Below are 16,640 nucleotides of genomic sequence, written 5' to 3' on the forward strand. Positions count from 1 at the left end.
CTGCAGGCAGGCGGTTGCAGGAACCAGACCGGTTTTTTGCAAGAGAAGACTGCATAAAGCAAAAGGGAACTGCGTCAGCACTGTACTCAGTGTAAGAGCCTTTTAAGGACGTGCCAGGGGAGTGTGCTTTGGCGTGCTTCCCTACAAGCAAATCAGCGTGCTCAGGAGGTGTAACCGAAACGCAACCCATTCGCCTGCTGCCTTCTATAAAGAGAGGCTGCCTTTCTGGCTCTTCAAGTTCAACTTCTGAGTGACGAAAAGGTTACTGCAGTGGCTGGCAAATCAGTCCTGGGATAAAACAAAAGAAGTATGCAAAGTGCAATCTTCTTTGCTCTTCAGCACGACTGTGGACAAATGGAGAGAACTCCCAGCAGCTGCCAAAACGAGGAGAAGAAAGGAAAGATGAAGAGAACTATGTGAGTGTATATATTTATAGCAGGTTTCGTTTATATGAAGAGCTACCCTTTGCTTTCAGAACAATGATTCAAACTAGGGAGGTTGCATCTCAGTAGGAAAAAAGAGAAACCATTTATACTATTCGTTAAGCTATTTGACAGAGTTGACTTTTTTAAAACTCACTTTGGGTGCAATATGTGAGCAGTGCAAGAGTGGGTTAATTTATGTATTTGATATCATAAGGAGTTTTTAAAAATGGAGAAATATCTCCACTGCAAAAACCTTGATGTGCAAAAAATCCTGTATTTGCTGAACTGATCATTTGATGAGAAATATAACTCAGTGGTAGCTCAGAAAAAATGTAGATCTTGTGCAAAAATGATTCACTTCAGTTCACGTTTGAGCGGTGAAAATGTAAGCACATTTTTCTCCCATTCTTAGTTCACTGCGCAAGCCGTGCAATTTCACATTGGATTGGTGTCTTCAAAAGGCTCTGTCATTTAAACTTTTTTACAGGGTTTGCGCCTTGCCAAAGCAAAACAAAAACACTTGAAAATCTTCCATTATTATGTTTATAATAAATATCCTGTTTGCACTATCTGGATAAGACATGATATTTTAAATGTAAGGGACAAAACTATTCTGTAATTCCCAGTTTCATATAGAGGCTAGTGGAGATGATTTTGTGCCACCGCTGCAGAGTTTAATCTCACCTGTTCCACAGATTTCACCATGTGGCCCTAAACTGGAGTAACTTCCCCACTTGAAAATATATTCTTTTAGATTGGGGAGATCCAGCTTTTGGCTCTTCCAAAAATCAAGCAGGAAGAGATTAAATCTCCAAATCCATATTGATGCACAATTGAAGAGGGTCTTCTAAATATCTGAGCACCAGGAGGCCCCCCACCCAATAGTTTTCACTCCGCTAAAACTCCTACTGAGTACAGACAATAGTACTGGGGAAGAACAGAGGTCAGTGTGCTGTGTTCCTCAGATATAAAAGCACACCTCTTGTTATGAAATTCACAGATGCCTTAGTTACAATTAGTCACTTTCCAGTCACTGTGGGCTCTCTTGCTCCAGTCAGTGGAAAAACTGCTTTTGACTGAAATAGAAGGATTGGGTCCTGTTTTTTTTGAAATAGAAAAAAATTTTGAGCTTGCTCCCACAGCTATTAAGCAGGCAAAACTACCAGCAACTTCAAGGGAAATTCTGCATTTTCTTTATAGACTGGAGGATCAGTCCCATCTCTGATCAAAACGTGCAAAGCTGGAAGGATAGTTTCAGTTAGCTCATTTTAATGTATTTCCCCCCTCTTCCTCTCTCTCTTCTAGCATTAAGGATTGGAAAACAAGATTGAGCTACTTCCTGCAAAACTCTTCCACTTCTACAAAAACAAAGTCCAACAAAAAAGGAAAGCAACACGCTTACTTCAGGTAACTTAAATATTCAAATTTCACTCAAACAAATCTGAAATATTTAATATGCAAGGAACAGAAATATATGCCGTGCAATCTAACTAATGTTCTCCGTCCTTTTATATAGACCTTCTCCTGAAGAAGCCCAGCTGTGGTCAGAAGCTTTTGATGAACTTCTAGCTAATAAATGTAAGTTAATCTGAAAAGAGTAACAAATCAATGTAAAAATATAAACGTGTTATGGTCTCGCCGTAGGTTTTTGTAATAGGAAAGGCTACCTCAGATAAGAATAAGCAATGGTTTTCCATGTATATCAGAATTATAAATTGCCTTTTGAACAACCTCATGCATGCAGCTTGATATCGGTCTTCTTGATATTGGACACTTCTATTTTTTAAACAACCCAAAGCCCCACTTCATAAAAAGTATGTTCTTTATCAAAGATTTTTGTGCACTTAGGAATCTACTTCAAGACAAATTCTGGTTCCAGTGCTATTAGATATATACACATTAAGCCACTGTGGACTTGATCCTGCAATAGAGTCTATGAGAGTTGAATCCGCTATAGGTTCTATAGGTTTTACAGCCACTCTGCAAAGAAAACCACTTAATTGCTGAACCACCCCCCCCCCCAAAATCAGCATTTGATAATCAACTTTGAGTCATTCTTTCCATTGCAAATGTCTTCCAGAGATTTATAGCTCTGTCGTAAATATTTACTCCAGTCTAAAGATTAACATACTAGAACTCAGATCTGGAGAGAAACTGTATAATGAGGAGTTTTGTTTTATGGTTGTTGGGGGAGGTTTTGTTTGTTTGTTTTAAGCCTAGCAGTATGTTAAAGGAAGTGTGCTGATTTTACATGGTTTTCATTTTTGGCACTTTTTCTTCAAAAATAGCTTCAGTTATTTAAAAAGAGTCTGGCAAACTGTAGGAGCCTAAATATATACTTTATATACACAGGCAGTTATTTAAAGTGTTCTGACAACTCTGAAAGAAAGCAGATATATTTTTGGTAGGGGAAAATGCAAGATTTGTTTGGAATATTTTCAGCTCATACATTTCTCCCTTTTCTTGCTCCCCAGATGGTCTTGCAGCTTTTCGAACTTTTTTGAAATCAGAGTTCTGCGAGGAGAACATCGATTTCTGGCTGGCCTGTGAAGACTTCAAGAAAATCAAGTCACCACAGAAGCGGAGATCCAAGGCTAAAAAGATCTACAATGACTTCATTGAAAAAGAGGCTCCCAAAGAGGTAAAAAGTGGTTTTAAAAAACCCATCACTGCTAGTACTGAGCACTCAATTTAAGCACCACTTCAAGACCCTCTCTCATCCCCATGTCCACTGTGGGCCCATGTTTTGAAATTTCGTTTCCCAAAATGCATTATGTCCCTGAATGCTAATTATTAACATCCAAATATTACCTTGATACCATAATGTATTCATCCCAGTTTCCCATGTTGGAAAATTGGGCCAGGAGTGTTTTCACAGAGATTCTGGGTCAGATCCTCAGCCTGAGTACATCAGCAGAAGTCATTAAAGTCTACAGTGTATTTAAAGAGCATCATCATTGATATAAGATTGTCATCATTTGAGTTTTTTCAGTTGCCCTATAGTGCAATACATTTCAGAAAATGTTCCTTATTACAAAACTAGGGATCTGACCTCTAGGTAGGAGGCCTTCAGTAGCTTCACTGGGAGCTTTGTCTGCCTCAAGGCTGCAGTATCAGGGCCTTAGTGTTAATGAAATCTCACTTTTATCTAACTTGTGTATGGTATTTGCTTGAGGTGAACACTCTCAGTAACACATTCCTGCATTCTATTTCAGATAAACATAGACTTTCAAACCAAGAACATGATTGCCCAGAATATCCAAGAAGCTACACACACTTGCTTCAATGCTGCACAGAAGAGAGTCTACAGCTTGATGGAGAATAATGCGTACCCACGATTTTTGGAGTCCGAATTCTATCAGGAACTGTGTAAACAGTCACAGTTTACCAGGGAGCCTCAAGGGACATGAACTCTGAAGGGAAGGGAAGTGGAGAATTCTGTTTCACCTGCTAAGGAAGAAGGCCATGTGTCCTAGCAGCTCCATAACCTGAAAGACTGAAATCCTGAATGTACAGAAGGTTTGCCCAGATGTAGTGGGGAAAAAATGGACAGAAATATAGCCTAAGGTGGTTTAGAGTTGAGTGGTAAATAGTGACGTTAGAAGCCTAGAAGATGGAGCCAGGAAAGCTGCTGGCCAGTGTCCAGGGATGATACATTTTCCATCAGTGAACAGTGCAGAGAGAAGGTATTGCCATGCATTATCATAGCACGGTGTATTGTCAGACTCCTTATGTCACACTGAAAGCGTTGATACTGTAGGTCAGATCAGATCTGCCTCTTTTAAAAGTAAACAAGGTGTGAGGCAGCACGGTGAATCAAACATTTCTGGGAATTTGGACAGCTTTGAATAATTGATTGCTTATTTTTTTCCTAAACAACTGGCTGTGTGTTATCAATCACTCACTTCTTAATACTGGTTCCTTCACAGCCGCAAATAGATGCATCGGTCTTCCATGTGACACCAAACACTGTCACTGTATAGTGCAAAGAGATAAAGAGGGATACATAGCATCTTCTGCTTCAAAGAGGTGTAGAGTAGCTAACTACGCTATACAGGGCCAAATTCTGTCAGTGGGGTTTCATGCAGTGAAAGGAAGGGCAGAATCTGGCCCATAGCAAACAGGGGCTGTATAATACTACGTTATGTAGACTAAGGCAGTGTTGAACACTCCCATTTATGCCAGGAATGCCACAAATCCTGTCTTGAGGACAGCAAAACTTCAGGGAAGTTGTCTTTGAATTTTTTTTAAATAAATTATTTTGATACCAGATTTCTCTGAGTATATATTTTTTTGCTTCCTAACAACTTGTCTTGCCTATACTCCATGTATTTTAAAAAAATCTAGCTACACAAGACACTATCTAGCAATGGACAGATAGGCAGGGGAGAGCATATTGGGAATGGGTGCTATTCTACAGCAACCTTTCTGTTACAAGTGGGATCTTAATTTCTAGCACTTGATAAAGCTGTTAGGATAAGAACTGGCAGTGTCCCTAAAACAGAAAAAGGCAGACAGGCATGCAAGCTTGATTAGTGCAAAGAAAAGCCTCCCAAAGTTTGCAAGACCAAGGAAAGCTTAAAAATCAGTGGAAAAATAAAGCACACAAAAGAGAAAGTGATCCTCCTCCTACCAGCCTCAGCTTAAACACTGGTGGGCAATATGCCCCACAAATCAGGCACATATATCATTGGACATGGCCGCAGATCTCACAGGTGGATTTACCAATTAGAAAAGAGCAATCAGTCCGTTTCCATTTTTTAAATGGATCACACACCTTTACTTACTGGGGCTGGAGGAGAAATAGGCAGTAGCATTATTCCTCCATCAGGTCTGATGAGTCTGCACTTCAAAAATTAGTACCCGCATAATAGCAACAGCACAGCTGCAAATCTGCTACTTCAGACGAGGCCTAAGGCATCTGAGCCCCAGATCATGAAAACCTGGTCAGAGCAGGCTTAAGTGACAGAGGTAAAAACACTGTCAGCCTTGGCTAGGCCAGTGTTTACATTGTTGCTAGCAGCAATACAGCTGTATGATTGTTGTCAGGTGGGTACTAATTTTTCCTAGTATTGACAGAGTAGTCAACAAAGGGCAGCAGCTTTGTGAGCTCTCCTGCCGACAAAGCGCTGTTCACACTGGCGCTTTTTGTGGGTAAAACTTCTGTCATTCGGGGGGAGGGGTGTGTGTGGTTTTTTTTAACATCCCTGAACAAGAAAAGTTTTGCCAATGAAATTGAAATTCCAGTGCAGACAAAGCCTTACATTATGCCTCTGATAAGGGTCTTTCTTCACTAGACAAGCACCCCCGCTAAGCACTGCTAACACTGTTCTTACAACAGTTGAGTGTACCCCAGGGTGGCTAAAAATCAATTATTTAAAAAAATAAAAGAATTGGATTTTTTTGTTAGGTTTCTTTCTCAAAAAGCATTTTATCTAAAGATAGCTTTAATTAAGATACATTGTCACTCAAAGATATCTCATCATGGAATAGGGATGATAAATTCTAATTCTATAGGTTTCAGAGGAACAGCCGTGTTAGTCTGTATTCGCAATGAGACAATATATTCATGTCATGTTTAAGATAACAAGCTTGTTAACAGCAAAAATATATAGAGGTGAGAAATAATAGACCTCAACCCTGTTGTCCCTCTGCAAATGTGTGTACAGAGTCAATCCTTTACCTCTCTCTACAAGTGCAAAGTTTCAAAAAGTTCAGTGAATAGAAGATTGTTGGGGGTGGAACGGATCTGAACAAAGAGAAGAAGTCTGGAGATAAATATGAGAAGGGAGGGACAGGCAGTAGAACCAAAAGTGAAACTGTTCAAGCAGCATATTCCAGAAGCCTTGAGGTCTTTCTGAGTGTAGCCTTCATTGATTTGAGATCTACCATACCATTCTCTCACTAAAAGGGAAAACCTGTAATGCTAGCTGGCCATAAAAGAGACCCAGTTTGGGAATATTTTAATGACGTTCCTCTACCTGTGGGTAAGACAGTCATGTGTGCAAAATGCAAACAGTGCAACAAAGAAATGCAAGGCCTAGTTGCCCGAACGAAACAACATCATGAGAAATGTTCCTTCTCAGAAGGAAGCTGCGTTGAAGATGATGAAAGGAACATGTCTGAACATGCAGGATCTTCAGGTTGGTAACAACCAACAAGAATGTACTTTTATGTAGAAATCCATGATTAAATAGAGTCTTCCTGACTAGTGATTTAAATCAATTTGATTTAAATTAAATCCACCCTGGTGTATCCACATTACAAAACCTTTTCAGTAAAATAGTTGGGTCTCTCTCTCACACTCACACACACACTCCAACTGCTGCTGTACCAGTCTGCTGTGAGAATCCAACAGTACCTATTCCACAGTTCCCACAACATCCCCACTGGACAAAGAGCAATGTGGACACTAGTAAAGTACGGCAATACCTAAAGGGCTTTCTGGGAGGTTTCTACTAACATCGCCATATCCCTTGAGAAATAATTGTATTTATTCTTTTGATGCCTAAAAAGTTACTGTGTTGGGAGACACTTGTTCTGCACTCTGGGCATCCTTACAATAATAATAATTACAATTGGTACTTTTATATCCGTATCCAAGGACAACAGATAACTGCTCTGCTCATTCCTTTCACAAGTAGCTGAATAGTTAACTCTCCCTCCTTCCCCAAGCAATGATCCAGCTAGCAAAGAAAGACTCCCACTGCACACAACCTCTTCTCCAAATGCCTAGGAGAAAAAAAAAATGGGCCTTGGAGCATCTGTGAATGTGATTAGTCGCTCCAGGTGGGGCAGATCAAGTGTGAGCACGCTCTGGAGTAGAAGGGCCTTGACAGAGAATGCCCTCTCCACTGTTTACAGATAGTTTACTGCCTAGACTAGCACAACGAGACAGATAACCAGGTCCCAAACTATTCACTTTGAGTTTCTAAGTAGAATTCATCACCACAAGCAAAATCATAGGGTGCAGCTTAGTGGAGACAATGCAGTGCTCTGCTCCGCAAGCAGATTTACTTACTGAATTCCTGGTGTTGCAGAATTGACTGGCTGTTAAGGGCTGAAAATGGCAGTAGGAGGAATTCTGCAGGGAATGAGACCTTCTAGACTGGGAGAGGTGGTCTTAAAGCCAGACCTGGGAGAGGTGGTCTTAAAGCTGGAGCGCTCTTGAGCTATTGCAACCTTTCCATTATTGCTTTGTTTAGGTGCCTTCTAGCGGGCCTGCATCACATTGAGCACTCATTTTGTGCTAGAAGCATAACCAATGACTGCAGGAATAAAGTGATGCTGGGGATCCAGGTCTTAACTATCTTAAATGAGGGAGAGGAGACCTGTTACTATCCTTATAGCAGAGTTGTGAGGCTTGTGATGAAATCCTGACAATATTTGATCATTCTTATTTTTTAAAAGGTCCAAGTCCTGGAGACAACTGACTCGGTGAGAATCTCAGCTTTTATTTTACAGCTGTGGAGAGCTTGAAAATGTCCAAAACAGACCCTAAACATTAGAAAACCAGAAGGTAAATAAAAAGCCCCCAAATTTGTTATTTTTAAAGATTCTCATTCATTTTAAGCCAACCTCATGATTTTTTTAAATGTTTGGCATTTGCAACACTAGAGCTTGCCCTGACATTGGAGCACCAGTCAACCTGTATCAGTAACCAGCTTGTGGGTGCTCGAGCCTAGTGGTTGGGACAGGAATCAGGAAGCAGAGAGCAGATGCCAGAGCCAAGGGTCACAGAGTCAAGAGCTAAGAGTCAGAGGTCAGCATCAAAACCAGAACCAGAGACAAGATGCCAGAACAAAGTGTTAGAGGCCAGGAATTAGAGCCAAGGGTAAGAACCAGGCGCAAGGTGAGTCAGACTAGACAGGACTAGGAATGAGTATACACAGGAGCTATCACAACTATGAACAAATGCCTGAAATAGTCATGGACCTACTGCTGCTGCTGGACTTAAGAGCTGCTGCCCTTTCCAACCAACCAGACCGTGTAGCCAATCAGGCAGTCTACTAGAGGCAAGCTGTACATGTTAAGTTGTCCAAAGACTGGCTCTGCTACCGGCCATGCTTCCTGACCGCGTGGTTCAGAGTTCTGCTTGCTATTGACAAGAGAGTGTTTATACATCTTGGTGATGGGAAGTCTATGGTCTTGAGGTGTATCCGGTGTCCTGCAGAAGAGTATAGTCAAAGCTCTAAATATCACTGAGATAACTAAAAGGGTTTGATTCCAGGTAGAGGGTCGTGTTTCCAATGTGGGCAGGTATCCATTAATGGTGGCTGTGATTTTAAAAACAGAGGGATTTAGCCAAACATCTTCCATTTATGTGGGTAGATCCTGTGCCTGACATTGAAAATCTCAATTAACACTCATATGTCTATTCTGTATGCACCAGAGATGTGAATTGAAAAGGTTGTGACTCCATTGTGACACCTGGAACAATTTCTGGAAATTTAAATTGGCTAAAAAGGAGGCAAAAAAGAATTCAAATTCAAAAAAGAATTATACATTTTCAGAACTCTAACTTGCATGAGAGAAGACAAATAGTAGTCTCTGCTCCACACCCCAGGCATTAATGGAGTCTCTATCCCCACAGGGAGACCCCGCTTAGTCACTGCTCCTTGTCTTATGAAACCTTACCCTGATTACAACAGCAGGGACAGGTTTAAGTATGGAGCTAGACAACAGTAGTAGTTTAAATTAGAGTAGTTTGCTACACAGTATGAACACACTATCCACAAAGCACTCAACTAAACACCCAGCATGCCCTGAACTCCATGTAAAACCCGGGAAAGACTGTCAGGGGACAATTCCTCCTGTGGTTGGTGTAAGTTCTGGTCAGAACTCTGGAGGGGACATTACACAGTTAAACAGCAATATTTATTCCCAACCACAACCAAAGAAGGAGGCCACGCCACTTGGCAAATAAACTTACATCAAGTGTTTTTCCTAAATATATTTATACTTAGCTGTTGAAAAATATATTGAGTATATTAACAAGCACATTGTTTCACTCATGCCATTTGAAATTATGGGGCAATGATGGCTTTATAAAAGAGCTTCTAGAGGTCGGGGAATCTATAGACATCCTCCATTCGGACATTTAAAAAAAAAAAACCTATCTCTTGGGTGTAATGTAAAATAAATAAATACATAAATAAATAAATCACCCTTCAGAAGTATCTTTATAACCTTCAGGATAAGCCATTTCTGGCAAGAGTGACAGTACCAGAGAGGGAGCAAATTACATCAGAGAAACCCATCCCAACCTTATCTTCATTTTGGTGGCAGAAAGTTAACAAGGGTTTCCTCCGAGTCTCCTCCAGCATGTTACTTCTTGGCTCCTCATGGGTGCACATGAACTGCGTGCACGCATGAACAAATGTGGAGTGACCTAATTCTAGAAGTTACCATGCCAACAGAATGGGCCCCTCTATTCTTGACCTTGGAGAAACTGGAAATTTTTAGGAGGCTCTGTGGAAAAATTTGTGGCCAATATTTTTTAGAAACATGTCATAAAAAGTGACGTTCATGCAGTTTTGTAGATTCACTCTTCAACACTACCCCTGAGCTCCCTAAAATGGGAGATGATGGTTGACCAGAATCCAAACCTGGGGGAAGATAGCGCTACACTCTTTCTCTAGTTATGACTTTAAAATGAGGCTCCTTTGAACTGGTAGACAATTTTTCCTGAATATAATAATTAAGATCAGAGTTTCCATAAGCTACAAAGTACACATGACAGGTTTCAGAGGAACAGCCGTGTTAGTCTGTATTCGCAAAAAGAAAAGGAGTACTTGTGGCACCTTAGAGACTAACCAATTTATTTGAGCATGAGCTTTCGTGAGCTACAGCTCACATCTGATGAAGTGAGCTGTAGCTCATGAAAGCTCATGCTCAAATAAATTGGTTAGTCTCTAAGGTGCCACAAGTACTCCTTTTCTTTTTGTGAAAGTACACATGGACAACAATTATATGATGGTCCCTTAAAAGTATTCCTGTTCAAGATAAATACTTCTGTCAATTAGCTTATCTTTCCAAGCCAGCTCTCTGGCTTTGTATTTTAACTGAATATTTTGCTGCATTTCTGCACTACAGATTTAAAACAGACCAAAGTTATGTGCATTCTTGGATCTGATCCTAACTTCAGGCTTTCAGAGGACCCAAACTTAATCTAATATTTATAGGGCTTGGAAAGTCAACTGACCTATATGGAAAATGCACTTACGAGTGGAGCTGGGTGTTTATTTAGCTGGTGTGTTTCTTAGACATCCACAGACGTCAAAGGAAAATCAAAATAATGAAAAGAAAGGACATGCAAGAAAGGGGGGCTAAAGAGGGAGGCAAGGAACTGTACTGCATGCTTTCTTTAAAATAGCTCTGAGGCAGGCAAGGATTAACCCTTTCAGTGGCACTGGGCTGACATGAGGAGTGTCGCAACTTGGCCCTCTGCACCTAAAAGCAGGAATTAAGAAGCTTGTGCTCCCACACCATGCAGGCGTGGTGCAAACTGACAAAACTATGTGCACAGATTGTGTCAGACACAGGCCTCATCCATTGGAGAGGCTCCCTTTGACTCCAGTGTGATTTGGATCAGGCCCAAGCATGCAGGAAGTATCCATTGGGTCCTAGGGTAACTCATGACTGAGTATAATCAAAAGTTTTCTGACCAAGCATTTGCATATCTTTTTTATTTACTAAGGGCCTAGTCCAGTCCTGTTGAAGTCAACAACTCCCATTCACTTCAAGGGGCTTTGGCACAGATCTTAGATGTTGCTGCTCATGTTGTCCTGGGCTGTAGCCTACATGGCTTATTGATTCAGGACTCTTCTTTTCTTCAGTTGCACTTGATTCCATCCCCCATCAGCAGTAATTTTGCTTTTACAAGTCATTGGATTTAGGAAAGGACATTACCATCTTCAAATGCAGCAACTGTGGTAGCATGTGGTTGACCCTGTTGCAATGCATTCTTGACCTCAGAGGTGAAAGTGTTGGATGAAGTATGCAATTTAAGTGGGTCATGGTGGAAAGTTGAGAAAAATAACACACGTGAACTTGAAGTTCAAAAAATGAAGATAGTAAGGATAGCATCAGCTTTACAGAGCTCACAATGGATGATTTACTTTACATGATCAAATCTCCCATCGGCTCTCATGCTTTCATCATGTCCCAGGTGTCAGTCTGGTTCCACATAGGTGGACTGAACCACTATTGTATCCCCTTGCAAGTTTCCTCAGCTCCTCTTTTTGGATGGGCTAGCACCAGCAGGAGAGTGAATTTGTGTGGGGGGGTGGAGGGTGAGAAAACCTGGATTTGTGCTGGAAATGGCCCACCTGATGATCACTTTAGATAAGCTATTACCAGCAGGACAGTGGGGTGGGAGGAGGTATTGTTTCATATTCTCTGTGTATATATAAAGTCTGCTGCAGTTTCCACAGTATGCATCCGATGAAGTGAGCTGTAGCTCACGAAAACTCATGCTCAAATAAATTGGTTAGTCTCTAAGGTGCCACAAGTACTCCTTTTCTTTTTGCGAATACAGACTAACACGGCTGTTACTCTGAAACCTGTCTTTTTGTCCAGTAGAGAAAACTAAACTGCCCGCAATGGGGCTCTGCAAAGGTTGAAGGCTAGGCTATCCCAGCTAAAAGGTACCAATGTTGTCCTCACCGTCATGCAAAAATGCTTATGTGGGGAACTCAGACTTGCAGACTGGGAACAAACCTAAATTTTGGAAGAATTGGCTGAGCAGGGACATCATATAGGTTTCCCAATTGGTCAACGCTGAGGGCTTTCTCCCTTTTCTAACACTAAAGCAGTGCTATGATCTGACCCTTCAGCAGAGTGGAAGTATTTACAGCTAAGACACTTGCTAACATATTATTTGGCCTGCACAGCCTAAGATTTCCAGAACTACTGCGAACTTTTAGAAATAATTCAAACTCCCCAGGCCCCTGTCAACTATGTATACTTTGTTAATGGCAGGGAACTCTGTTAATCTGGAGTTCTTTGTGAAAGTATGGGAAGGGGATTTATCACAGCCCATAAAAATCCCCAATGGCAGAGCATATTACATAATGTTAAAACTTCCTCTGTGGATCTCAGGCTATGCTTGATGTAACAAAGATTTTATTCAAAATGTTCTGGATGCCACAGGGGTAGCCTTATCCTCTGACATTCGATGGCACTCTATTAAAGAAAAAAGGAGCAGGATGCATATATTATGGGACTGTCCAACAGTCAGGCAGCAGTGGAAAGAGGTAGACACAAGAGTTAAAATAAATGATTTACTTCAGAAGCCAAAAACTCTGCTAAAAATTATATCCTAGGATATTTATCTGCTAATCTGGGTTTAAATCCACACACAAAAAGACTTTTGTTCTTGAGGGCTACAATGACCACCAAGTTCATGATGAGCTAATGCCCACCACAGATCAGTGGTATTCAGACCTGTTTGAGTTAGCAGCTAAAAAAAGAATACTGTCATGCAGTAGAGATCAGTTATATGAATTTGAAGTTACTTGAATCCTTTTTCTAGATATACTTGGATCAAAAAAAATGTAGAGAGGAACAACGGACGTCCATTCTACCTAACCATACCTTCCCTTTTCCCGCCCTTCCATCACCTCCTTCCATCTTCTCCATATTCTCATATGTCTTCTATTATATTATTGTAGCACCACCCAAATGTGTTGTGTCTGTGTAGTATTGTCTTGTATTTGGGCAGCTCTGACAAGTTGTAAAATTGACGAATTCTGTTGGAGATCTGTGAAGTTTGTGGTATTCATGTCCTGAGTCCAAAAGTTGGTTAATCAGATTAACTGAATATCTCAGAAAGGTTGCTTTTTCCTTTGGTGTAGTTTCCATTCCTGTGTGAATTTTAGGTGTTCATGAAAGTAATAGGCTAATGGCAATGACTAGAATCAAACACAGCACCAGCCACTGCTAAACAACCTTCCCCAGATGCCTCTGCTAATATACCTAACTTGCAGCATTCCCTCCTTTTTTAGTCCTGGATTCCTGCTAGTCAAAAACCTGACATGTTGTTCTGGCTTTGTGCATGAGGAATTTTCAGTAGGGAGTTAAACAAGGCCTCTGATCACCCACCTCAGTGTCTCTAGTAACCTGAGATGAGAACTGAACCCACATCCCAAGGGAGAAAAAACTTTAGGGTAACAGATACTTTTGTCAAAAACTCAATACACTAATAACCTAGTTGACAAACAGCATTTTAGCTGTATAATAATACTTTGCACTTCTATAGGGCCCTCCAACCAACAATCACAAAGTGCTTCTCCTACATTAATAGATTAACTGTCACTGTCTCTCTGTGAGGTATTACTAGCCCCATGAAACAGATGGGGAAACTAAGGCACTGACAGGTTAAGTGACTTGCTCAAGGTAGCACAGCAAATTTGGTATCTGATCCAAAGCCCACGAAGTCAATGAAAAGACTCCCATTGACTTCAGTGGGCTTTGGATCAGGCCCTTAAACAGAAGCCCTGGGTTCTGTTCCCAGCTCAAATTGTTTAGAAGAGAACTGTCCTTTCAAAACCTTTAAAATAGAAGAGCCAGTCAAGCAACAAATTCATTTCAGAAAGTCATGGCTCAGGGAAAAGGAATAACATGTTAAGAATAAGAAAGTTGTCAAATTGTTTATGAAAATACAGATCCTTCACTTTTGCCAGTGAGCACTTTCCCTGACCCAGGTACCTGATACAGTACATTTCTGTCTGGCAAATATCCATACCCTTGATTTTTAGCTCAAGTAAACACCAAATACTATTTATTTTTTTTTTTAAAAAGAGATCAGGAAAATTTGCAGGCAAACACCAATTGCACAATCCTCTTGTCCTGGGCCTAGTCCAGAGAGCAAAAATAGGAAGAACACTTGATATTGCAGAACAAAAAATATCTGATAAGTAAAAAATATAAATATTATTTTACATCATGTTCCTGACCAAATACAGCAGATCTATTAGCTACACAAGATACTTCCTGTCCTGTACTTTAGGATTTCTCTGGAAACTTGTGTGTTGAGAGCTTTCGTATCATGCAATACTTAAAATTTAAAAGGAGGAAACAAGAAAAAGTACCTATTTTTTTTTTAGGCATTTATTGTTTGTGCTGGATTCACAGCCCTGGATAGTGAGCCTCTGTATTTATCTATGGAAGAGGTGCAACATAGATAGTGGTAGTGAAAACTTCCCCACATTCTCTTAAGTATTTAAAGTGCTCACTGCAGCAGTATTTCCGCAGTTTCAACATCACTTGAGGGACCAGTGCTGGTGGTGCTTCTGCTGAGCTTGCCAACAAGGTGGTGGATTGTGATGAGGATTTGTAAATATGATATCAGCATCTGCATATTAGGAATAGGGTTGACACCATGCTCCTTTGCACATAGGCAATGAATAGCCACCAGAGAGAAAAACAGTTTGGCTGTCAACAGTTCTGGGTGCCTTAATACTACAAGAGGAGACTAACAAACTGAAGAGACTTCAGAGGAGAAAAGGCAGAAATGTTAAAGGACCAGAGAGAATGACCTTTCAGGAAAGATTCAAAGAACTTGAAGATGATACAAAACTACTAAAGATAGTTAAGTCCCAGGCAGACTGTGAAGAGCTACAAAAGGATCTCTCAAAACTTGGTGACTGGGCAACAAAATGGCAGACGAAATTCAGTGTTGAAAAACGCAAAGAAATTTTTTTAGTGTTAGAAAAAGGAGAAAGCCCTCAGCATTGACCAATTGGGAAACCTATATGATGTCCCTGCTCAGCCAATTCTTCCAAATTATAGGTTTGTTCCCAATCTGCAAACATAATCCCAACTACACATGTACAATGATGAGGTCTAAATTAGCTGTTACCACTCAAGAAAGATCTTGGAGTCATTGTGGATAGTTCTCTGAAAACATACACTCAATGTGCAGCGGCATTCAGAAAAGTGAACAGAATGTTGGGAATCACTAAGAAAGGGATAGATAATAAGACAGAAAATATCATAATGCCTCTATGTAAATGCCTCTAGATATGCCCACATCTTGAATACTATGTGCAGATGTGGTCACCCCGTCTCAAAAAGGATATATTGGAATTGGAAAAGGTTCAGAAAAGGGTAACAAAAATTATTAGGGGTATGGAACGGCTGCCATATGAGGAATGATTAGTAAGACTGGGACTTTTCAGCCTGGAAAAGAGACTAATAAGGGGGGATATGATAGAGGTCTATAAAATCATGACTGGTGTGGAGAAAGTAAATAAGGAAGTATTATTTACTCCTTCTCATAACACAGAAACTTGGGGCCAGCAAATGAAATTTAATAGGCAGCAGGTTTAAAACAAACAAAAGGAAGTATTTTTTCACACAACACATAGTCAACCTGTGGAACTCTTTGCCAGAGGATATTTTGAAGGTCAAGACTATAACAGGGTTCAAAAAAGAACTAGATAAATTCATGGAGGATAGGTCCATCAATGGCTATGAGCCAAAAGCTGGGAATGGGTGACAGGGGATCTTGATGATTACCTGGTCTGTTCATTCTCTCAGGCACCTGGCATTGGCCACTGTTGGAAGACAGGATACGAGGCTAGATGGACCTTTGGCCTGACCCAGTATGGCCGTTCTTATGTTCTTAACTAAATTCAGATCATCACCTGGTATACACTGGCATAGCTAAATTGAATATCGCCATACCAATTTACACCATCTGGAAATCTAAAATTTGTGCAGCCTAGCTAACAGACAATGAAGGGTGGGATCATTATTATTATTATTATTATTATTTGTATTGCATGGACCAAGACCATGTTGGGCTAGGTGCTGTACAAGAACAGAACAAAAAGAAGGTCTCTGCCCCAAAGAGCTTATAATGTAATTATTTAGTAGTAATAATTGTAAAAGTATTTGAAGGGGCCATATATTAGGGATGGAGATGGATATAGCTAGGGGCAATGGTATAAACTGGACGAAAAAGAAAAAAAAAGATGCTGAACAGGAAAATCTCTTTCTGTGAATGAAATTTGTTAGACTGGGAAATAGCTTCCCAAGAAAAGTGGGGAAGCCCCATTACCTAGGACAGTTAAAACTAGATTAGTCAAAGTCTATGGGGAACAATCATGCATAGGTAAAGGGAACAGACTAGATGTATAACAATTACATATTGGAATCATATTAATCAGAGATGACGTAGGGTTTCAACCGGCAACCTAGAAATGAAAG

General features: G+C 40.5%; 1 protein-coding gene across 1 annotated transcript; it reads left to right on the forward strand.

Annotated features, from left to right (window-relative positions):
• The first annotated feature begins 218 nt into the window (after positions 1-218).
• Positions 219-4,697, forward strand: RGS2 (regulator of G protein signaling 2). Its single transcript, XM_048860407.2, has 5 exons — positions 219-416; positions 1,731-1,832; positions 1,942-2,003; positions 2,900-3,066; positions 3,641-4,697. Exons 1-5 carry the CDS (start codon positions 310-312, stop codon positions 3,833-3,835), a joined length of 633 nt encoding a protein of 210 aa, XP_048716364.1. The 5' UTR covers positions 219-309; the 3' UTR covers positions 3,836-4,697.
• Positions 4,698-16,640: the final 11,943 nt, after the last annotated feature.

This window comes from Caretta caretta, chromosome 8 (genome assembly GCF_965140235.1).
Source record: "Caretta caretta isolate rCarCar2 chromosome 8, rCarCar1.hap1, whole genome shotgun sequence".
In the NCBI taxonomy this organism is placed as follows: Eukaryota; Metazoa; Chordata; order Testudines; family Cheloniidae; genus Caretta; species Caretta caretta.